This window comes from Budorcas taxicolor, chromosome 16 (assembly GCF_023091745.1).
Source record: "Budorcas taxicolor isolate Tak-1 chromosome 16, Takin1.1, whole genome shotgun sequence".
Lineage (NCBI taxonomy): Eukaryota > Metazoa > Chordata > Mammalia > Artiodactyla > Bovidae > Budorcas > Budorcas taxicolor.
In genome coordinates, this window is record NC_068925.1 from 72395424 (window position 1) to 72420162 (window position 24739).

The 24739-nt window shown below is 40.5% G+C and overlaps 2 protein-coding genes across 2 annotated transcripts in view; one reads left to right on the forward strand and one right to left on the reverse strand.

Moving 5' to 3' along the window:
- Positions 1 to 15172, reverse strand: part of DTL (denticleless E3 ubiquitin protein ligase homolog) — a 49808-nt gene extending 34636 nt beyond the window's left edge. Inside the window, exons 1-5 of the mRNA XM_052654060.1 lie at positions 15121 to 15172; positions 8867 to 8992; positions 7983 to 8081; positions 3729 to 3790; positions 3523 to 3643 (exon numbers count right to left, since the gene is read on the reverse strand). Of these exons, the coding sequence (XP_052510020.1) occupies positions 3523 to 3643; positions 3729 to 3790; positions 7983 to 8081; positions 8867 to 8992; positions 15121 to 15172 (460 nt within the window). The remainder of the gene's footprint in view (positions 1 to 3522; positions 3644 to 3728; positions 3791 to 7982; positions 8082 to 8866; positions 8993 to 15120) is intronic.
- Positions 15173 to 15593: 421 nt separating this feature from the next.
- The window catches only part of INTS7 (integrator complex subunit 7), a 79454-nt gene continuing 70308 nt past the window's right edge, over positions 15594 to 24739 (forward strand). The window contains exons 1-2 of the mRNA XM_052653684.1: positions 15594 to 15721; positions 24485 to 24614. Of these exons, the coding sequence (XP_052509644.1) occupies positions 15628 to 15721; positions 24485 to 24614 (224 nt within the window). The 5' untranslated portion in view covers positions 15594 to 15627. The remainder of the gene's footprint in view (positions 15722 to 24484; positions 24615 to 24739) is intronic.

Genomic DNA, 24739 nt, shown 5'->3' on the forward strand with positions numbered 1-24739 from the left:
CTCTTAAGGGCTCAGAGGTTAAAGCGTCTGCCTGCAATGCAGGAGACCTTGGTTCGATCCCTGGGTCGGGAAGCTTTCCCTGGAGGAGGAAATGGCAACCCACTCACAGTATTCTTCCCTGGAGAATCCCATGGACGGAGGAGCCTGGTGGGCTACAGTCCACCGGGTCGCAGAGTCGGACACGACTGAGCGACTTCACTTTCACTTTAAGAAGGCAATGGCACCCCATTCCAGTACTCTTGCCTGGAAAATCCCATGGACGAAGGAGCCTGGAGGGCTGCAGTCCATGGGGTCGCTGAGGGTTGGACACGACTGAGCGACTTCCCTTTCACTTTTCACTTTCATGCACTGGAGAAGGAAATGGCAACCCACTCCAGTGTTCTTGCCTGGAGAATCCCTGGGATGGGGGAGCCTGGAAGGCTGCAGTCTATGTGGTTGCACAGAGTTGGACACGACTGAAGCGACTTAGCTTAGCTTAAGAAACTTAGAAGAGACAAGGAAACAAGAAAGGGTGATAAGATGCTCTTTTAGGGACAGGCCACAGATATGCTTGCATTTTTCCTAGGAAGAGCCAAGAAAAGGAAAACTGTGGAGACATAAGTGATGGCATAAGGTCTTGGGGGAGGATCAAGAATGCTTCTCAACATTAGCAGCACGCTGGAATCCCTTGAGGAATTTTAACAAAATAGATGCCTGGCCCACCTCCAAGAGATTCACACTTAATTGGTATTTTAAAAAAGCTCCCTAATGTGTGCAACTGAGTCACATTGCTATACAGCAGAAATTAACACATTGTAAACTTCAATAAAAAAACAAACCAAAAACCTTTCCAGGTGACTAATGAGTCAGGGTTGAGACCCAGTACCCTAGGAAGAAAGACTGGTCTTAAATTGGATAATGAAGAATGAGAAAGAAGGTACAAATTCAAAGATAATGTAGGAGGGGTAACAGAAATATATTTGTAACTACTTTTAATTATCCACTAGTAGTTCTAGCACCCCTTGGACCACACAAAAACACATCTGTGAGTAACTGACAATGAAAAATGGAAACATTTTCTGGGTTTTAAGGTGGTAGATATTTAGGGGAGGTAAATTGCACTATTATTAATATAACTATGTCCTAACAGGGTTATTTGTATCCTGCTCATGCAGGGCTGAAAGAACTTGATCATGATCTTTTCTACCATGTTGACTACAACCCCTCAAAAACCAAGAACCCCCACCAAGCATTTATATGCTCCTCAGTTTTGCTTTTTGCATTTGCTGCTGTTATTTTGTGCATGCACACCACATCTCATTTTTATGCTCATGAGGAGATCAAACTATTCAATCCTAAAGGAAATCAACCGTGAATATTCAGAGGAAGGACCAATACTGAAAGTAATATTTTGGCCACCTGATGTGAAGAGCCAACTCATTGGAAAAAACCCTGATATTGGGAAAGACTGAGGGCAAGAGAAGGGGGCGACAGGGGATGAGATGGTTGGATGGCATCACTGACTCAATGCACTGGAGTTTGAGGAAACTCTGGAAGATAGTGAAGTACAAGGAAGCTTGGCATGCTGGGGTCCATGGGGTCACAAAGAGTCAGACATGACTGAGCGACTGAACAACAACAAAAATGGTTTTGTGGTTAAACAGGGTATTTATCTCACTAAATGAACATTCAGGGAGATAAAAATGACTTTGCCTAAGAATTTAGAGGCAGAAATCAGAATAAAACATGGGGTCTTCTATGTATGGTGGTAAAAGTATGCCCTGCACAAGAACACTTGGCTGAAGGAGAAGGGGTTAAAATCTGTGTTTTAGCAATCAAACTAGATGGCCCTGGGGGCAGTGTCCCACCAGACTAATTCATAATGGGGCAATTGTGGACTACTGGGATCCAAGTTAAGGTTTGTGCTTTTTCTGCTAGACCTCACTAGCATAGATTCAGTGCACAGAGTTTTCAAAATTAAGCAAAGGGACTGAATGATAATGGTGTTTTCCTTCTCTGTTTGTTTGTAAGTAAGATTATGGCATCTGGTTCCATCACTTCATGGCAAACAGATGGGGAAACAGTGGAAGACTTTATTTTGGGGGGCTCCAAAATCACTACAGATGGTGACTGCAGCCATGAAATTAAAAGACGATTACTCCTTGGAAGGAAAGTTATGACCAACCTAGACAGCATATTAAAAAGCAGAGACATTAATTTGTCAACAAAGGTCTGTCTAGTCAAGGCTATGGTTTTTCCAGTGGTCATGTATGGATGTGAGAGTTGGACTATAAAGAAAGCTGAGCGCAGAATTGCTGCTTTTGAACTGTGGTGTTGGAGAAGACTCTTGAGAGTCCCTTAGACTGCAAGGAGATCAGTCTTGGGTGTTCATTAGAAGGACTGATGTTTAAGCTGAAACTCCATTACTTTGGCCACCTGATGCGAAGAGCTGACTCACTGGAAAAGACCCTGATGTTGGGAAAGATTGAGGGCAAGAGAAGGGGGCCACAGGGGATGAGATGGTTGGATGGCATCACTGATGGCATCACTGACTCAATGGACATGGGTTTGGGTGAACTCCGGGAGTTGGTGATGGACAGGGAGGCCTGGCATGCTGCGGTTCATGGGGTTGCAACGAGTTGGACATGACTGAGAGACTGAACTGAATTGAAACAAATTTACCTTAAGAATTAATACATTTCCGTGACCTTATTTTGATAAACTCAAAATGAACTCTGACACAAGTGTAGTAAACTAGAACATAAACATAAACATATTTACAAAATAGATGTGCTAGGGAAAAGGTATACAGATATAAAAACTATGTCATGTATTTTCTCTTCATGGTTCCAGTCTCAATAGCAACTGATTTTTTTAAAAGTTCAAACCAGTTCCACAACTCGGTTTAGTACTACTGAGCGCTCAGGTGAACAAAGGAAAATATTCCTTTGAAAAACAGAATATTTTTTAATATAAAGGAGACTATAATGCTTATTTCTATTATTATGAGACTGAAGTCAGATGGATCAGCCACTTCTTTGAGGTTAAAGTTTGTTGTCTCACTCTCATTTAGTGAGAAACAAATGGAAGGAGGAAAAACAAACAAACAAAAAACCAGAAATTAAGAGCTAATTCAGACACCCCTGCTAAGTTTTTCCCTAGCTACTATAGTACTATTCTGTGTTACAGCCCTCCTTAAACCTTCCTTCCCCATTATAATAGTTAAATAAATGTAGAAAGATTAATTTTGAGTAATAGCTGGAAACAGAGGTTATCGTGGCTATTTGTGAATTTTTATCTTATCTGTAAGATCATAGAAAAAAATTATCTGAAGATGCTTGACTTCTAGGGACAAGTTAGAGGCAATATCCATTAGAACAGGACTAAAATCCAACTTGATTTCATCGAGGTTTCCAGGTCATCTTAAGAATCTCCATCATCTGTGTAGGGAAAGGTGCAAATCTGATAGGTACAAACAACTGTAGCTTATTACTTCACCATGAAAGAGGTTAAGGACATGAAAGAGGATAAGCACATACTTACCTTTCTCAAACTTAGAAAAGGCAACTGACTTGAGGCTACACTGATGACCTTTGCAAGTTCCAATCAGCTCACCAGCATTTACATCCCAAAATTTGGCTGTCTGATCACCTGCTGCTGTAACCTTTCAAAAATAAGGTATCATGGTTTAATAAAACAACCCTTTACCAGTATTTACCCAGATTCCCCCCAAAATGAAAGTTACTTACAAGCTTAAATTCACCAGGGACCCAGGCCAGGTCAAAGACAGCATTCCAGTGAGCCATCCACTCTAAACGAAGAAAATGGTGAATGTGACATGTCTAACTATGTTCTGTGGTAGCCATACCAACAATTTAAATGGCTTGAAAATTGTAGTAAAAACATCAGGGGTCAGTACAGTAAGGTCTATGGGCCAAAGAGAATTTGTGGATTCACACACATTATGCATTCCCTTCACTACCTCATAAAACTACCATCTGATATCAAATTGCTTTCCATCAGGGGATATATTCTCTAAAACAGAGTATTTGTGAGACATTCTAAAAACTCTTCATCATGCTCTCTGAAAGGAGTCTAAAGTACTTTAGCTTGACATTCAAAGTTCTGCTCATGTTGGCCTCTCTCTCACTGTGCTCTATGTACCTATTCCAATCAAACTGCATCACTGCCTCTATCCACATTACTTCTGACGCTTTCCTATCTTGAGGCCTTCGCAAATGCTTTTCCCTCTATTTGGAGTGTCCAATTCCACCTGCACTCGTCTAAAATACCACAGTCCACCTTAAATGTCCCATCCTTTATGAAAAATTTCCCTCACCTTCTTTACTAGATGAGAGCTTTCTGTAACCCGTGTGGTGTTTTCTTTGTATTTCATCTACATCATCTAAAGCCTTTTTTGAGTTTTTTTCCAAACACCTGAATTTGTTGTTGTTGCTGTTCAGTTACTAAGGCATTTCTAACCCTGCAACCCCACGGACTATAGCACGCCAGGCTCCTCTGTTTTCCACTATTTCCCGGAGTTCCCATGCTCAAATTCATGTCCATTCAGTCACTGATGCTATCTAACCATTTCATCCTCTGACACCCTCTTCTCTTGCTCTCATTCTTTCCTAGCATCAGGGTCTTTTCCAACGAGTTGGCTTTTCGCATCAGGGGGCCAAAGGATTGAAGTTTCAGTTTCAGCAACAATCCTTCCAATGAATATTGAGGGTTGATTTTCTTTAGGATTGACTGGTTTCATCTCCCTGCAGTCCAAGGGACTCTCGAGAGTCTTCTTCAGCACCACAATCTGAAAGCATCAGTTCTTTGGCTCAGCTTTCTTTATGGTCCAACTCTCACATCCATACATGATTACTGATAAAACCATAGTTTTGATTATATGGACCTTTGTCAGCAAAGTGACGTCTATGCTTTTTAATATGCTGTCTACATTGGTCACAGCTTTCCTTCCAAGGAACAAGTATCTTTTAATTTCATGGCTGCAATCACTGTCCACAGTGATTCTAGAATCCAAGGAAAGAAAATCTATCACTCCTTCCACTTTTTCTCCTTCATTTGCCATGAAGCGGTAGGACTGGATGCCATGATCTGAGTTTTTAGAATGTTGAGTTTTAAGCCAGCTTTGTCACTCTCCTCTTTCACCCTTATCAAGAGGCTCTTTAGTTGCTCTTCACTTTCTGCCATCAGAGTGGTATCATCTACATCTCTGAGGTTGCTGCTATTCTCCTGGCAATCTTGATTGCAGCTTGTGATTTATCTAGCATGGCATTTCACATGATGCACTCCACATGTAAGTAAAATAAGCAGGGTAACAATATATAGCCTTGTCATACTCCTGCCCCAATTTTTAATCAGTCAGGTCTTACCTCCTGGTTTGTACTGATCTAGTATTCCTATCTCTTAGAATTTTCCAGTTTGTTGCGATCCACAAGTCAAAAGCTTTAATATAGTCAATGAAGCAGAAGTAGATGTTTCACTGGAACTTCCTTGCTTTTTCCATAATCCAACCAATGTTGGCAATTTGATCTCTGGTTCCTCTGACTTTTCTGAACACAGCTAGTACCTCTGGAAGTTTTCAGTTCATGTACTGCTGAAGCCTACCTGGAAGGATTTTGAGCATAACCTTGCTAGCATGTAAAATGAGCACAGTTGTATGGTAATTTGAACATTCTTTAGCACTGACCTTCTTAGTGATTGAAATGGAAAATGACCTTTTCTAGTCCTGTGGCCACGGCTGAGTTTTCCAAATTTGCTGACACACTGAGTGTAGCACTTTAATAGCATCATCTTTTAGGATTTGAAATAGCTCAGCTGGAATCCTGTCACCTCCACTAGCTTTACTTACAGTGATGCTTCCTAAGGTCCACTTGACTTCACACTCCAGGAAGTCCAGCTCCAGGTGATGACCATACCACTGTGATTATCTGGGTTATTAAGACTTTTTTCTATTCAGTTCAGTTCAGTCGCTCAGTCATGTCCGACCCTTTGTGACCCCATGAACCACAGCATGCCAGGCCTCCCCGCCCATCACCAACTCCCAGAGCTAACCCAAACCCATGACCATCGAGTCAGTGATGCCATCCACCCATATCATCCCGTCGTCCCCTTCTCCTCCTGCCCTCAATCTTTCCCAGCATCAGGGTCTTTTCCAATGAGTCAGCTCTTCGCATCAGGTGGCCAAAGTATTGGAGTTTCAGCTTCAACATCAGTCCTTCCAATGAATATTCAGGACTGATTTCCTTTAGGATGGACTGGTTGGATCTCCTCTGCAGTCCAAGGGACTCTCAAGAGTCTTCTCCAACACCACAGTTCAAAAGCATCAATTCTTCGCCATTCAGCTTTCTTTATAGTCCAACTCTCACATCCATACATGACCAATGGGAAAACCATAGCCTTGACTAGACGGACCTTTGTTGGCAAAGTAATGTCTTTGCCTTTTAATGTGCTGTCTAGGTTGGTCATAACTTTCCTTCCAAGGAGTAAGCATCTTTTAATTTCATGGCTGCAATCACCATCTGCAGTGATTTTGTACAGTTCTGTGCATTCTTGCCACCTCTTAATTTCTTCTGCTTCCGTTAGGTCCTCACCGTGTCTGTCCTTTATCATGTCCATCTTTGCATGGGATGTTCTCTTGATATCTCAAATTTTCTTGAAGCGATCTCTAGTCTTTTCCAAGTTCGGTTCAGTCACTCAGTCATGTCCGACTCTTTGCGACCGCATGAACTGCAGCACGCCAGGCCTCCCTGTCCATCACCAACTCCTGGAGTTCACTCAAACTCACGTCCATCAAGTCGGTGATGCCATCAGCCATCTCATCCTCTGTGGTCCCCTTCTCCTCCTGCCCCCAATCTCTCCCAGCATCAGAGTCTTTTCCAATGAGTCAGCTCTTCGCATGAGGTGGCCAAAGTACTGGAGTTTCAGCTTTAGCATCATTCCTTCCAAAGAACACCCAGGACTGATCTCCTTTAGAAAGGACTGGTTGGATCTCCTTGCAGTCCAAGGAACTCTCCAGAGTCTTCTCCAACACCACAGTTCAAAAGCATCAATTCTTCAGTGCTCAGCTTTCTTCACAGTCCAATGCTCACATCCATACATGACCACCGGATAAACCATAGCCTTGACTAGACAGACCTCTGTTGGCAAAGTAACGTCTCTGCTTTTGAATATGCTATCTAGGTTGGTCGTAACTTTCTTTCCAAGGAGTAAGCCTCTTTTAATTTCATGGCTGCAGTCATCATCTGCAGTGATTTTGGAGCCCCCAAAAATAAAGTCTGACACTGTTTCCCCATCCATTTGCCATAAAGTGATGGGACCAGATGCCATGATCTTAGTTTTCTAAATGTTGAGCTTTAAGCCAACTTTTCCATTCTCCTCTTTCACTTTCATCAAGAGCCTTTTTAGTTCCTCTTCACTTTCTGCCGTAAGGGTAGTGTCACCTCTTTAAGGTCAGCAGAACTTTGCCTTATGCATTAAAGATATCTGTTCAATATAAATATTTTAAAGCAATGTTTTCCTACATTAAGTATAAAAAATTTAACTTTTTCAAAGAAAAATTGCCATTAATCCTAAAATGTTCTTAACTCTCAGTAACGATTTTGCTGCAGTTAACAGTTATTGACAGAAAGGCAGCCCACCATTTACTTTCAGTCTGGTCCCTAAACAAACTTAATCAAAAGTGAGTATCACTGAGAATTTATTCAAATAGTAATTTCCTTGTGGTGGTGATTTAGTCCCTAAGTCGTGTCTGACTCTTGAGATCCCTTGGACTGTAGGCTGCCAGGCTCCTTTGTCCATGATTCTCTAGGCAACACTGGTGTGGGCTGCCATTTCCTTCTTCAGGGGATCTTTCCAACCAGGAATCAAACTCAGGTCTCCTGCATTTCAGGAAAATTCTTTACCCACTGAGCTATGCGGGAAGCCTAATTTCCTTGAGGCTTTATGAATTTAAAATATTAAAACAGATATTTTAGATCTTGACTTACCTTTGATGCACTTCTTTCTACTGCTTTGTGATTCGGTGTTATACAACCTAACAAAGCCTTCTTCATTGGCAACTGCTAGTATATGCTCCATATTGGGAGCTACGTAAGAAATAAAGAATAAAATAAAGAGTAAGAACAAATATTAAAGCTGAGTTTAAAGCTATATATGTATAAACAACATAATATCGATTAATTGAAAACTACAAGGTAAACACAAAGAACCTGTTTGGAAAGAGGCAAGACAATTCTGCCCGTATAACATCTGGTACAGTAGAGGTTTTTCTGAGTTAAAGATGGCTTAAAATTTGCCATAATATCTAATTTAGTAAGTGACTAAAAAACACCAATCTTCAGATAATCTCTTATTTAAAGGGGAGCTGAATCAAGAGTGATACCTGAATGAAACAAGAGTGGTACTGGCCAATGGCAAAAAAAAAAAAAAAAGAGGGGGAGCATATGACATAGGACTCCAGCAGGCTAACCCTATTAAATTAATATCCCTTTGCCTCAACTTTTTACTTTTCCTCTCTTAAACTTTTAACAGCAGGGACAAGCACTTCTACTTCTGTGATATGTTCCCCAACGCACTGCAGAAAAGACAGATTCAATGAGATCAACATGATGGTTGAACCTTTGTAACCCTTTCTCGATATCAGATAAAAAGAAACTAAAAATGATGCTATAAGAATTGTATGGTTTAGCAGAAATATATAATTATGCACAGAGATTAAAGTAGATTTTATAAATGAGAAGAGAGGAGATATTAGAAAAACTCTACCATCTAATTTACTTTTTGTTAAAAGAGACAGCTTAGGATAATTTCCCTCTAAAGAGTGAACCAGATCATTTCTGACCAAGCCTTGCTTATTCAGTAATTCTCTTACCAGAAGAGAAGGTGCATCCAAAAGGAGGAACTGGGGTTCCTGTTTCTCCATAAGAAGTATGCTCATCATTATAGCTGCACTGATAGCCAGTGAGCAGGGACTGTAACGGGTACTGTGAAGACCATCCTAAAGGAAGACAAAATTCCTTATAGATTCCAATATATCATCACATTTCAGTACTTCTAACAAATGCAGAGGCAAAAATCCACTTTTAAAAGTTTCATATATTTTACTATAGATCTATTCACTATCCATGGCCCTCTGGAATACAGTTTCAGATATTTTCCTAAGTGGTCCTAAGGAAAAAATGAAAGAGCACTTCTCAGCTTCTGGTGAGATACAGCTTTGGGCTTACCATCTTAAATGAAGACTCTTACTAAACGTATTTAGCACAGAAAGACACTAGTGGCCTTTGTATGTTACTCCTTCCCCCATCCTTTGGTGACAATCACGAAAAATAACTACAAAGATTACCACAGCCATTCTTATCAAGTAAAATTCTAAGTTTCTAGAGTTCTAAATCATTACTGCAAACTTAAGTTACTAGCAACATCACACATAATCCGATGGTCGGAGTCAAAGGAAATAACGTAAGGTTGGCCAAAAAGTTTGTTCAGGTCTCTGGTAAGGTGGTGTGGAAAGTCAGAATGAACTTTTTGGTCAACCCACAAGGTCAATGCACCTACTGTAGCCACTAACATCAGTTCAGTTCAGTCGCTCAGTTGTGTCTGACTCTGCAACCCCATTGACTGCAGCATGCCAAGCCTCCCTGCCATCACCATCTCCTGGAGTTTACTCAAACTCGTGTCCATTGAGTCAGTGATGCCGTCCAACCATCTCACCCTCTGTTGTCCTCTTCTTTTCCTGCCTTCAATCTTTCCCAGCACCAAGGTCTTTTCCAATAAGTCACCTTTTTGCATCATGTGGCCAAAGTAATGGAGTTTCAGCTTCAGCATCAGTCCTTCCAATGAATATTCAGGACTGATTTCCTTTAGGATTGACTGGTTGGATCTCCTTGCAGTCCAAGGGACTCTTAAGAATCTTCTCCAACATCACAGTTCAAAACCATCAATTCTTCAGTGCTCAGCTTTCTTCATAGTCCAACTCTCACATCCAAACATGACCACTGGAAAAACCATAGCCTTGACTAGACGGACCTTTGTTGGTAATGTAATGTCTCTGCTTTCTAATATGTTGTCTAGGTTGGTCATAATTTTTCTTCCAAGGAGTAAGCGTATTTAATTTCATGGCTGCAGTCACCACCTGCAGTGATTTTGGAGCCCCCCAAAATAGTCTGTCACCGTTTCCCCATCTATTTGCCATGAAGTGATGGGACCAGATGCCATGATCTTAGTTTTCTAAATGTTGAGTTTTAAGCCAGGTGTTTCACTCTCTTTTCACTTTTACCAAGAGGCTCTGTAGTTCTTCTTTGCTTTCTGTCATAAGGGTGCTGTGTCACCTGCATATCTGAGCTTATCGATATTGCTCTCAGCAATCTTAATTCCAGCTTGTGCTTCATCCAGTCCAGCATTTCTCATGATATACTCTGCATATAAGTTAAATAAGCAGGGTGACAATATGCAGCCTTTACATACTCCTTTCCCAATGTGGAACCAGCCTGTTGTTCCATGTCCAGTTCTAACTGTTGCTTCTTGACCTGTACAGATTTCTCAGGAGGCAGGTCAGGTGGTCTGGCATTCCCATCTCTTTAAGAACTTTCCAGTCTGTTGTGATCCACATAGTCAAAGGCTTTGGCATAGTCAATAAAGCAGAAATAGATGTTTTTCTGAAACTGTTTCATTTTTTCGATGATCCAATGGATGTTGGCAATTTGATCTCTGGTTCCTCTGCCTTTTCAAAATCTAGCTTGGGCATCTGGAAGGTTCACGTACTGTTGAAGCCTGGCTTGGAGAATTTTGAGCATTACTTGGCTAGCATGTGAGTTAAGTGTAATTGTGTGATAGTTTGAGCATCCTTTGGCATTGCCTTTCTTTGGGATTGAAATGAAAACTGACCTTTTCTAGTCCTGTGGCCACTGCTGAGTTTTCCAAATTTGCTGGCCTATTGAGTGCAGCACTTTCACAGCATCATCTTTTAGGATTTGATATAGCTCAACTGGAATTCCATCACCTCCACTAGCTTTGTTCATAGCGATGCTTCCTAAGGCCCACTTGACTTCGCATTCCAGGATGTCTGGCTCTAGGTGAGTGATCACACCATTGTGATTATCTGGGTCATGAAGATCTTTTTTGTATAGTTCTGTGTATTCTTGCCACCTCTTCTTAATATCTTCTGCTTCTGTTAAGTTCATGCCACTAACATATTCACAAGTAAATATTTGTTCTTATACTCTCTCTTTCCTTTCCAGCACTGAAATTCTAGGACTCTAAAACGTTAACGGGAACAAGTCATAGTATCTTAAAGTTTATCACAGCAATTTTAAGCCCTGAATAGCAGTAGCAGGTAGGGTCTGGAAGTCTTTAAAGAAGGTGAAATCAAACACAAGTTTTGAAAGGAGAGTAAGTGCTCATTGAATATATGAAGGAGGAAGAAATTCAGAGTGGAGGGAAAGCTTACTCTGCTTGGGTCAGAGACCTGATGTGTACTATGGTCCTAAAATAGTAAACCATCTACAAGGTTTTGTTTTACCATTTTGCCATATAGGTTAACATATTTTAAATATATAAAACATTCATTTAATATACAGTTATTGAGAACCAAATATAGTAAGCATTGGAGGAAACAAGTTACAATCTAGAGAATTGTCTAAATAATTAAGAAACTCACTCATATTTTACAGTACTCTCAATTCTTACTTTTGGTGATATAAAATAAAAAATGTCATTTGGAGAAGACATCTTAGCCTATATAATCTCACACAAATCTAGTTCTGCAGGTTCACAGAAATAACCTAAAGGAATACAAAGGAGGCAAAGAAATTCAACTCAGATTTAGTCATTACTCCTGGGGGCATTACCTTAAGGCCAGATATCACTGTAACTGCTACTGCTAAGTCACTTCAGTCGTGTCCGACTCTGTGCGAGCCTATAGATGGCAGCCCACCAGACTCCCCTGTCCCTGGGATTCTCCAGGCAAGAACACTGGAGTGGCTTGCCATTTCCTTCTCCAATGCATGAAAGTGAAAAGTGAAAGGGAAGTCGCTCAGTCGTGTCCAACTCTTAGCGACCCCATGGACTGCAGCCCACCAGGCTCCTCTGCCCATGGGATTTTCCAGGCAAGAGTACTGGAGTGGGGTGCCATTGCCTTTAAAGACCACTAAAAGAATAATATGAATACAAAAATTAGTTATGCTATAGAGTTCACGAATCTGCATCTACAGACAGAAAGGCAGTCCTTAAAAGCCTCTGTTCTAAAACGATTTAGAAACGATTCTAAAACGATTTAAATGTATAAAACAGTTTTTTACACAGAGTAAGATAGGGTGATCAAAAAAATGACTTTTCAAGCTTAAAGTCAAATTACATTAGGATAAATCTGTGGGAAAAATAAAGTGGAAATATATTCAAGGGAAAAAAACAACTATGTAGAATATCTAGCAGTTCATACTTTAAAAAATGGTTGATGTGATTATTAAATCATTACTATAGTATTTACAGTCTACTAGACACAGTTTAAAGACACAGCATTTTCATTTAAGAAGGTAAACACAATATGGTCAGAAATTATATACCCTTTGCATCTGTTTAAACTTTTAAAGAAAACTTCAAGATCAATTTAAAAATACACAGAAGAGTAATCAGCTTTCATTTTAGAAAGATCATTGGCAGCAATATGGGAAATAAACTGGAAAGAGGGAAACTAAGAGACCATTCAAGAGACTTGTTATAGTCCAGACAAGAAGGTATAAAGGCCCAACTGAGGGAAACAGAATGGTAAGCATAATATAGATCCAAAATATGTGAAGAGGCAAAATCAGCGAAGAAGACACAGAGAAGGAAGGATTCAGGAGATTTTAAGGGAACTTCTCGAAAGGGTATCTTGAGGAAAATGGAGGAATTCTGATTGACTTTCAGGTTTCTGACTGTGAAGACCAGTTTAAAACAATAAGACCAATTCCTAAACTAGGTAATATAGCAGGTTAGAGAAAAAAGTGTTTGGTTTTGGTACATGAGTTTGAGATGTTTCTGGGACTGACCACCTGGATGAAGATGCTTATACACCTCTCACAGAAATAGATGTAAAGCGAATAGAAGGTTGCAGGTAATAGTGGAAGAAATCCTGGTTACAGCTATGATCACCCATGGGAGTTGGAAGAAACAGAAAAGGGGCCTAGGATAGATCGTGGAAGGAGAAAGATGGTCCTACAAAGTTTGGTGCATGATATATAACAATGAGTGAATTTCAGTGCCTAAACACAAAACAATGAATGAGTATTTGGGGGCTTGGTGTGGGCTGTCTCGAAACATACCATAACAGCATATTGATTATTTTGAATTGAAGTTGCTTGAGAAGCAGCTGATGCAAGAAGGAAACCCTAACCTTCCTGTCTCCCTGAAAGGCAGGAAATAAATCTCTCCTATGAAAGGTGCACTCCTTGCAACTGGAGGTATAAGGTCACCCTTATCCGACAGAGAGGAAATTCAGAGCCAAGAAGCCTGTGTAAACAAACCTTGTAACTTCTTTTAATTTACTACCTCAAGCCCAAACTCTGTTTAGATTCCTTACTAATTACGTATCCCAAACTTAAGTTCTTTGTCCTGTCAATTCCTCACAAATTTACTGCCTTTTCTGGGGTCTAAAAAGTATAAAAGCTGCCTGCTTTGGCCACTTCTTAGGTACCATTTCTATGAGATCTCCATGCACATGAATTAAAATTTGTTTTTCTCCTGCTAATCTCTTGTGTCTATTTTGTTATTAGTCCAGCCATATATACTCAATCAGCATAGAGGGGGAAATTTACCCTTTCCGGAAAAATATTTACGAATCAGAGATAAAGTTGACAGACAGAATGTAGAGTTAAGAGAAGAATCTGTTTCAAAAGAAAGACTACATAGCTTGCTCCAGGTCACACAGACAAGCAAGGAGTGGAGGTGAAATTAGAAAGACAGAGCTCTTAACTACCATGCTATACTGACATTCATGACACAAAGGATATAGAAGTAAAGCAAGGTCGCAGCAGAGACAGAAAGGAGAGGCTTTTAGAGTATAATTTAAAAGACTGTCTAAGAGATAAGGATGGTAGAGTTTTAGATTGGAGGAAGGAAGTTGATGAGCTACTCACCAGTCGTCTCAATTATCTTTTTTCAAGACCTATGCCTTAAATATAAAAAGCTCACTTCTCACATTTTCTGTTTTCCACACGGGTTTCAAGGGGAAAGAAGACCTTGTTCATCTTTAAATGAATGAGATTTCATTTGCAGCCAACCTTAGTCTGGGTGGTAACTCCCTTATCAAAAACTTACCAGAAAGTTTCAGGTTGATGACACTCAAACCTAAAGCTCAAAATTCTTATTGCCAATGTTTTAACCTAAGGAACTTCAAGAACTGGAAAGAATAAATTGGAAGCCTATATACTAACATGGAAGTATTTCCAAGTTCTATCGTAAAAGTAAAGAGATAAAACATTTTAATCCCATTTCCATAAATAACAATACTTCCTACTTCTGGCATTGAAAAACATTTTGGAATAAAATACTTCAATCTATTAATAGTGGTCATTTGTGGGAAATGTGCTTACGGGCATTTTTCACCGTATTACTACGAATTTTTATACCCTTGAATTAATCAGGAAGAAAAAATTCTGACCATGCTAGAAGCAGATGTTCTGTTCTCCCTGCCTGACTGAGTTCTTTTTAAGAGCCGATCCTATTCTCTGGTGTATATAGCAAACGGTAGGGCTCACTAAGTTTCCACTACAAATGAATGAATTAATCAATGAGAACGATCCTTGACGATCTCACACAGCTGTTCGTTCAGAAAGCCACACACTCTCAAATGCACGCGTCTTCCAGTTAACGTGCAAAACAGACATAAACCGTAATGGAGGTCAGTTAACTCAACGTCCCTCCCTCCCTCAGCCTACACGACTAAAAAAAGCCTCGATTACGACGAAAAGTATCTCGAAGGCACTAAAGTGCGGCTTTCTTCAGTATTCCTAGCTAGTACGAACTCATTCTGGCTGGGGGAGAACTCGGCGGCTGGGAAACTGAACTGAAATCGGCATTGGTCCGAGGAGTTGTTCTGGGGGAGGTGAATCCCGCCGGCAAGAAACAGCGGTTAGGGCCGTTACTCACCATTTCTCGGGACGCCAAACTGGGGCTGGCGGAGCACCGAATTGAAGAGCATCTGGGACGGAGGAAAACGCTCAACTGAGGAAAAAGCCGTGGAAATGCCTCCAGATTCAGCAGAAACTGTATCCTGCGCCCCTTAGACCACGACTAAGTTATTGCCTCCAACTCCCGCCACTGTAAGCCCCGGTCACCAAACTCCCCGCCAAACTGACGTCACGCCCTCTGATTGGCTCTCGGAGCGGCGTCCGGGCGCGTACGAGTCACTTCCCCCCTCGAAGCCCCGCCTCCTTCTCGCCCAGCCGCGGGAACCTAGCGTTCCAGAGCTCCCTGAGCGCCTGCGCGGGGGGCCTCAGGGGCGCTGGCGAACGGCAGGGAGCCCAGGACGCATGCGTAACACGGCTTGACAGCGCGCGGAGGAAAAATCCGCGAGAAGGTGGTGGAAGAAGATGGCGGTGGTGGGGCCGAGTTTGCAATCTCTATGAATAGGCTAATCGAGTAACTGTATGGGTCATGGCGTCAAACTCAACTAAGTCTTTTCTGGCAGATGCCGGCTATGGCGAACAGGAGCTGGATGCTAACTCTGCCCTTATGGAGTTAGACAAAGGTATTTCGAAAGAGCGGGCTGCGCGTGTGTGGGGGAAAGTGGCGCCACCAGGCGGTGGTAGCCGCGCGAGAAGCTGGGGAGGCGCATGCGCGGTGCTTCCTGGGCGGGGCGGGGTCGGGCGCCTTTGCCTTTGGTGAGCCCAGGGCTTTTCGCGGCTTTGGGAGGTTGGCCGAAAACGGCAGCGTTGCTTGATTGGCCTTGTACAGCTGAAAAAGTAGAGAGCTCCCGCGAAAGGCTCGCTTGGGCCACTTGAGGGCACAGCCCCGCGATTTTCCACGCAGTTTCTAAAAGTGCTGTATTGAAATTATGAAATTATTTTTCAGTATGTGCAGTTGAGACCAGGTCTTCACCAAGACTGCTGCTTCTTGCACCGACTTTACAGCGATTCATTTAATTTCTGTAATTCTTACCTGCCGGTTACTAGGCAGGTCAAAAATAGGGCCAAGACATCCGAAAAGCATAGCCCCTATTCATTCTCTGCTTCCCTGATAGCTCAGCTGGTATAGAATACGCCTGCAATGCAAGGTTCGGTTCCTGGGTCCGGAACATCCGCTGGAGAAGGGATAGGCTACCCACGCTATATTCTTGGGCTTCGCTTGTGGCGCAAGCTTAGTGTAATTAAAGCAATGTACTTTAAGGGCAGGGTCAGATCAATGGGAAGATTAGAGAATCCGGACTTACTTGGGAACTTGTGTATGATTGATGATTTTCTAACTATATTTCCTATATTTGGTAGTTTTAAAGGGGGTATTTGAAGCCTATCAATAAAGTAGTGTTACTTCTTAGAAACTACAGTTAAGTCCTAAAAATACAATAAGTGAGACATCATATATCCTATTTCATCCATTAAGATACATATTTTTTCACATATTAACATCTCTGAAACTGAGAGTCATCTTAAAAACCGGTAAAATAAAGTCTTAGTTATTATTTAATTGGGCTTCCTTTGTGGCTCAGCTGATAAAAGAATCTGCCTACAATGCGGGGGACTTGGGTTGGATCCCTGGGTTGGGAAGCTACCCGTTCCACTATTCTGGCCTGAAGAATTCCCTGGAGTGTGTATAGTCCTTGGGGTTGCAAAGAGTCGGATATGACTGAGCGACTTTCACACACATTCTCTGCAAATGAGTTCAATTTCCTTATGGCAGTGAAGGGACGGGACAGGCTTGGTGTAGTAGTAGAAGCTTTGGATAGACGAGTTGAATTCTAGTTTCGCTAGTTTTATGATCATGGACATGTCGTTTAACCAAACCTAATCTTGTTTTTTTTCTCTGCAAAATGAGTAAAATACCATTGAGCTGGCAAAATGGTTGTAAATATTAAGTGATGTAATAGTATGCAAAAAAGTCATTAAATGCAGAAGAGATTTGCCTTATCTTTTAGAGAGGGATTTGGAAGGCAAGGGCAGGTATTTCTTAGTAGAGAACTCAAAGTATTACAGTGACTCTATTGTTTCAGTGTACTTGTTATTTTTATTGAATGGGGGAAACATCCCTTGGTATACAGTTAATTAACTGTAGCCAGTGGGTAATATGTTAAGAACTGGACTAGCAGTTAGAAGGATTTTTAAGTCCACTCGGAGCCACTTCCCAGCCCTCTGACTTGGACACTATGTTAACTTTTCTGGGACTTCAATTTTTTTTTTTACCTTGTAGACATTTAAAGTGCAGTTGGTCCAGATAAGAGTTTCTCAGACTTAAAAACAAACAAGCAAACTTTTAACTTCTTTTGATCAACATGAAAATTTCATAACACTCCAATGAGATATTCCTTTGGTTGAGTCATAGTAGTGCAAGTCCATCATCCAAGAAAATGATGTCGAGCTTTGCTTTCTCTTAAGAAAAACTATAGGGCTTTTTAAATCATAATATCAGATGTGTTTTTTAAACACTGCATAACCTTTTCCTCCCCATTCTGTTAATTCCTTCCTTATTCCCCAGTAAGAGTTGCAGGTCTACATGTCTAATATTTCTACTAAATCTCTAAAGAGATTTTCTACCACTGTGGTCTGGGTGGACTCATCCCATAATGACAGTAGAGCAGTACTGTAGAACAGAATTGGGATGGGACTCTGAAGAAATGAGAGCTCTAGAATTATTTGATTCCTAAAAACTTGCAGTTGTAGTAAGAAAAAAATGTAACACAATTTTTCCTTCCCAAAAGTTGAAATAGGAATATTTTAGACCTGTAAGAAGTGTATAGATGGTTATTGAGTGTTTACCTATAAACCAGGTGTCAGTCCTAGATCATGTTTAATCCTCCCAGCGGCACCTTGGGTGATGTAAGATGTTATTCTATTCCATAACATCTTACAGAAGAACGCAAAGTAACTTTTTGACCAACTCAGTTATTTTACAGGTGGAAGTTGGTCTGGGGTTGCTTGAATACATGGTGCCACACAGATAGCAGTGGGGCTACTGCTGTAGAGAGGAGGTGATTGTAATAATCCAGGGAGAAGAGAAGAGTGGCTTGGGCCAGGTTACAGTGAAGCTGTGTGAAGTGCTGAGATTATGTATGTATTTTGAAGGTAGGGCCAACAAGATTGGCTAATGAATTAGTTGAGGATGTGAGAATAAGAGGTCAGGAGAAACTCAGAGGTTTCTTGGGTTTTTTTTGGTCAGAGCTATTGGAAGTATATATGGTCATTTACCGAGTGGATGAAAATCAGATCACTGTGGGACTATTGAATTTGAGCTATCGCTTAGACATTCAAATGGAGATGTTGGGTAGGCAGTTAGATATACAGATGTGATAGTTGAAGTCCATAATAAAAAAGTATCTGTAGCACGAGTGTCAAGAAACCCACTTGGGAAATATTGCCATTTTATAACCTGTTATATGGTTATGACTGTTGTACTTTGTTCTGAGCATTTTGAGCAAGCATGGAAGTAAGGTATTTATTTCTGATCTCTCTAGGAATAAATGGATGTTCTTTTAAAGCTGATTGAATGTCTGTTTAGGATGTAGTTAGTAACACAGGAAAATAATAATTCATATAATAGTCATTAATTCATTTAATAAATATTTACTAATCACCTGCATTGTGTTAGGCATTTAAACTTGGAGCTGTATTAGTGAACAAAACAGCTTTAAGAACCTCACCTGAGGGAGGGGAGGTTCAAGGAGGGGACATAGACTATGGCTAATTCATGTTAATGTATGGCAGAAATCAAACCAGTATTGTAAAGCAATTATCTTTCAATTAAAAATAAATGAGTTTTTTTAAAAAAAGACCAAAAAGTGGGCAGTGGCCTAATTCCTGGAAATCTCCCCTCCCCCCAAATAGTTGGACTAATCCTCCCACTCATTAGCCTACGAAATTATCCGGCCCAGAAAAACTAACCATGGCCACATTTCAAGACCACAGCACTCGCCCTCTGTCGTGGCCCACACTGTATCTATGGAGTGTGTTTCTCTTTGAATAAATCTACTTCTTACCTATGGGGGAAAAAAAAAAAAGCTCACCTAAGGAATCAGACAGGGCTAGATTAAATATGGCCTTGTTAGGACAAGAAGTTTGGATTTTATGAGAAGACATTGAGAAGTTTTTAAGTAGAGGACTGACGTGGATTGGTTTACATTTTTGAGGATGACTTTCGCTCCTATGTAGAGGTCTTTTTGCCTTCCCCTTTTTAAAGTTTTAAGCTGATAACCATACTGCCTGAGCTATGAAGACAAAGCAAACAGAGTTAAGTGTTAAATCAAGTACAACTTACGTATATTGGACATTTCGTAATACAGCACATCATTTCTATAGTACAGGCATTACAAAGGACATACTTCACATAATTTATTCAGCTAGTGTAACTTTTTCACTAAACATTGTCAGTCTGAAGATTTTTAAGTCAGCTGATGGGAAGTGTCCCGATGATTTAGGAAAAGGTACGCAAGATCTCCACCCTGGGTAGAAAGGAGAAGCTACTGTAGGAGACACCACTCAGCCTGCCTGCTCTCTGTGAGGTTGGTCTTGGGAGGGATGAGATCAAAGAGCAATGGAGAAGAGAGCAGTTTGCCTCTCCTGTGCCTGGGCGATGAGAAAGGAGGATGTGCAGGGGTTGGAGTTGCTGGCCGAGGTGCTGGTGAGCTTAATGCTGCATGGAAAACCTGACGGTATGTTCGATGAAGAAGTTGATAATGAAATAGAAGGATGCCGTCAATCAGGACAGTTATCTTGTCTCCCTTATTTTTCCCTTAGATGCTATCATGTCACCTATGTTGGCAAACATCTGAATTCTCAGGCTGAAGAAGAGCACAGGTTCCTTTTACACTGTCCGTATTGGCACAGATGTAGTTGGCATGATAAATAAATGTGAGGCCTTGCAAGTATCCTCATATCCCCTTCCAAAGAGGGAGATCACCTCAGCCAATATTGTACCAAGTGACTTAATTCCGTGCCATAAGTGATTCAGAAATGGACATGTGATCCACACTGAGTCAAATTCTTTCTCTTTAAGAATCTGTACTACCAGACCAAACTTAGTGTTGAGAGGTGGACCTCTTGGCATTGGCACGTGTGCGCTCAGTCATGTCTGACTCTTGGTGACCCTCCTCTGTCCATGGAATTTTCCAAGCAAGAATAGTGGAGTGGGTTACCGTTTCCTACTTCAGGAGATCTTCTCGACCAAGGGATCGAACCCATCTCCTGCATTACAGGTGGATTCTTTCCCACTGAGCCATCTGGGAAGCCCGTGGACCTCTAAGATCATGTATAATAGAATTGAGGTGAAGGTCAGACTGTTAACTCAAAGTCACATAAAAACAAGCATTATAATGGACTATTTCTTAAAGCCAGTGATCCCTTGGCCAGCTGTGAGAACTGATCCAAAAATTCAAGACCCTTCTTTGGTTCTTATTGAAATCCACAGATTCATTTTTATGTGTGGCTAAGGAAAGAGTTGGACACGACTGAGCAACTGAACTGAACTGAACTGAACTGAATGCATTTCTCTCTTTTGCACCCTACCTTCTCATTTCCTCTCTCATAATAAGACTCTCATATCAGAAAATAAGCAAGACATTTACTGTTCTTTAGCTTATGTACCCAAGGCTCTGTTACAGGAATAAATGTCTATCTTAAATAAAAATTGACCACACTAGAGAAATCAGAATATTTCTCTGGCAGATGCAAAATCATCTTTGGCACATTTTGAATCAGTTTAAATAAATTGGTCTGAGATTCTGTTTTAAAGGGAAGGTAAAGTGGATCGTCTTCTGTTGAAGAGACTCCTTGTGCCTAGGCTACTTCCTTCTTTCCCATTTTCATCCCAACTAAGGTTAATTTACTACAAACAGAACTTTGCTGTCATGTGCATCACTCAACCAGGGAGAGAGAGAGAAGGAAGCAAACCCAGTTGCTGTGGGTTCCCCCAGCAGTCCGTTCCCCCGCCACATGTACACAAGCACACATCTCTCCTTTCTCTGCCTTCACCTCTGTCTTGAGGCTTGCCTTTCTTTCCCTTCACTGCTCTGGCTTTGTGTCCCTTGACCACCTTTTCAAGGCTTCAGGAGCCATTGCTAGTCACCTAAAAGGTCTCTATTGGCGCTTAGTGTATTTAATGGGAAGAAGACTCCAAGAGCTCGTCGTGGCAGTTCTTGTTTGTATGGAAGTTGGTGAGTGAGGTGTGTAGGGAGAGGGGAGCAGACAAAGAAGGGATATGTTCTGAATATCTCAGTTAGAAATTAATTTTGGATTAATTTTCCCTTAAGAACTTTTATTATAAGCAGCCATTAGATTACAGAGTACTGTTAAGTACTGATGGTGCTGGGGTTTTTTTGCTATGAGGAAATATGTTTCCAGTACCAGATAACTAACCTGAGTGTGCCTACAGAACTGAATTCATTAGTAAGTTGTAGAAATTGCATGTGCACATTTACTTTGTAAGTCTTCCACATTGAGACAAAGAGGCACCCAGGAAAGAGCCCTCAGTCCACTGGGAATCAACCGCATAGCGTACGAGCGGTGAGTTCAGTTTCAGTCAGTGTCTCACTGAGGACTATGGCCCTGGAGACAGCTTTCCAGAAAGCTCTGAGAAATCGCTCTGAAGACATAGGGGGAGAGGTCAGTATATCATGCAATTTTGACTAAAGAGTATATGCAAGCCGGCGGACATCTCGGTAGGTTACTGACAGTTTCAAGGAACACACATCTCAGTTAATGACTTCAGTGCTTTTCTAAGTGTGGGAAAATGCAGGACTCCGGGTTCATAAACTTTTTTCCTCTGAAATATAACTGCCTAAGTGCATGTTTGGCCTGTTTTCCTTAAAACACAGAGTGCCTCATTTAGTTTTTTAAGCTGAATTCCTTTCAGGGTGTACTGTAGGTCAGTGACTCATTCCTCGTAGGACTGAATGGCGAGCGACATTCCTTGTTTCAACCCCAGATATTTCCTTTGTCATTTTTAAACAATGAACAAACTTTACTGAACAGAACTATTCATGGGCGCTTATTCTTGTGGAGATATAATCAGCATTTTATAAGTGGCAAAATAATAAAAATTATTTGAAGGTGATACTATTAATTTCATATCAAGATGTTCATTCTTAATGGATTTTTTAAAGGATTGAACATGAACTGTTTGTTGGATTTTTGAAAAATCAAATTCATTGAGGGAATTCCCTGGTGGTCCAGCATTTAGGGCTCCACGGTTTCACTGTTGAGGGCCTGGGTTCAATCTCTGATCTGGGAATTAAGATCCCATAAGCAGCGCAGCCAAAAAAAAAAAAGAAATCATTCATTGAGGCATAATTTGTGTGTAATAAAGTTCACCAAATGTATATAGTCATGAAACCACTGCCTGGAATATTTCACCCCTAGAACTTCCTCATGCCCCTTTGTGGTCAGTCTTTCTTTAGCTTTTGGCAACCACTTTCCACTTTCTGTCTTCATAGCTTTGCCTTTTCCAGAATGTCATGTAATATATAGTGATAGAGTAGTCTTGGGTCTGACTTCTTTGATTTAGCATGATGATTTTGAGATCCATCCATGTTGTGCATCAGTAATGGGTTCCTTTTTTTTTTTTTTGCTGCTGCTGTTCTGTCACTAAGTTGTGTCTGACTCTTCCTGATCCCGTGGACTGTAGCACCCCAGGCTTCCCTGAGCTTCACTGTCTCCTGGAGCTTTCTCAGACTCATGTCCGTTGAGTCAGTGATGCCATCCAACCTTTTCATCCTCTGTTGCCTCCTTGTCCTCCTGCCCTCAATCTTTCCCGGCATCAGGGTCTTTTCCAGTTAGTCAGCTCTTTGCATCAGGTGACCAAAGTATTAGAGCTTCAGCTTCAGCATCAGTCCTTCCAATGAATATTCAGGGTTGATTTCCTTTAGGGTGGGCTGGTTTGATCTTGCTATCCAAGGAACTCTCAAGAGTCCTCTCTAGCACCATAATTCGAAATCGTCATTTCTTCGGTATTCAGCCTTCTTTATGGTCCAACTCTCACATCTATACACGACTGCTAGAAAAACCATAGCTTTGACTAGATGGACCTTTGTTAGCAAAGTGATGTCTCTGCTTTTTAATATGCTGTCTAGGTTTGTCATAGCTTTTCTTCCAAGGAGCAAACATCTTTTAATTTCATGGCTGCAGTCACTGTCCGCAGAGATTTTGGAGCCCAAGAAAACGAAGTCTGTTACTGTTTCCATTTTTGTCCCCATCTATTTGCCATGAAGTTATGGGACCAGATGCCATGATCTTAGTTTCTTGAACGCTGAGTAGGAGACTATTGTATGGAGATATCACAGTTTGTTTATTCATTCACCAGTTGATGGAATGGGAATTTTTCGCCATTCTAGTGGATGTGTAGTGGTATCTTACTGTTGTTTTTAATTTATAGTTCCTGGATGACTAATAATGATGAGCATCTGTTCATGTGCTTATATTTGCCATCCGTATTTCCTTTGTGGTGAAATTTCTCTTCACATCTTGCCCATTTAAAAAACTGAGTTTTCTAGAGATATAAGAGCTATGAATGAAGTCCTTTATCAGATATGTGTTCTATAAATATCTCTTCCAATATGTGGCTTGTTTTTTTATTCAGAAAAGTATATTTTGAAGAGCGTAAGTTTTAAATTTTTATGAAGTTTAAACTTATTCTTTAATCTTTAAAAAGCCCACTTTTTGTGTTTTATCTAAGAATTATTTGCATAATACAAGCATACAAAGATTTCTTCCTTTTTTCTATATGCTTCATAATTTTAGCTCTTACTCTTAGGTCTGTGGTTCATTTTGAATTAATTTTTGTATATGGTGCAAATTAAGGATTGAGTTTCTTTCTTTACTCTTTTAAATTTCTCTTCTGATTTCTTCTTTTACACTTTTAATTCTTTCAGTGGTTCATCTTATTGGGTTTTTTAAATAACTGTGTTGCTTAATTTCCAGTATATTTGAAAATTTTTTAATATTTTTCTCTTACTGATTTTTAATTTAATTCCATTATGTTGTAATGGAGAACATATATAATATGATTTCAGTGCTTTCATATTTGTTGAGATTTACTTGTGGCCCCAAATATTCTATCAATTCAACCTTAAAAGAAAGTTTCTCTTTCATTATATCTTAAGGTGGCGCTTTCCAAAATTACTATTTCATGTGTCATTTTTATTTTTGAAAACATAGCGAGTTACTGTTGTACTTTATCTAATTGTTAAGAATGATTGTAATTTTACTGTGTAAATAATTTCAGTCTGTAATACTGTGTTGGTATTTGCTGTTTTTGCCTTACTATAGTCAAAAATTTCTAATCTGTTTTTCCCTTTTAATGGTTCCCATAGGTCTAAGATCTGGCAAACTTGGTGAACAGTGTGAAGCAGTTGTCCGATTTCCCAGGCTCTTTCAGAAGTATCCATTCCCTATTCTCATCAATTCTGCATTCCTAAAGTTAGCTGATGTTTTCAGAGTTGGGTAAGTCTTTTTAAGCCCTTGGTGTCCTAAAGCACTTTGTTCATATTTCTTTGTTTTATATTGTAGTCTGTATTCTTTTTGCCTTTTCGGACTTCGACATGATGCTTTTTTGTTTTTGTTTTTTT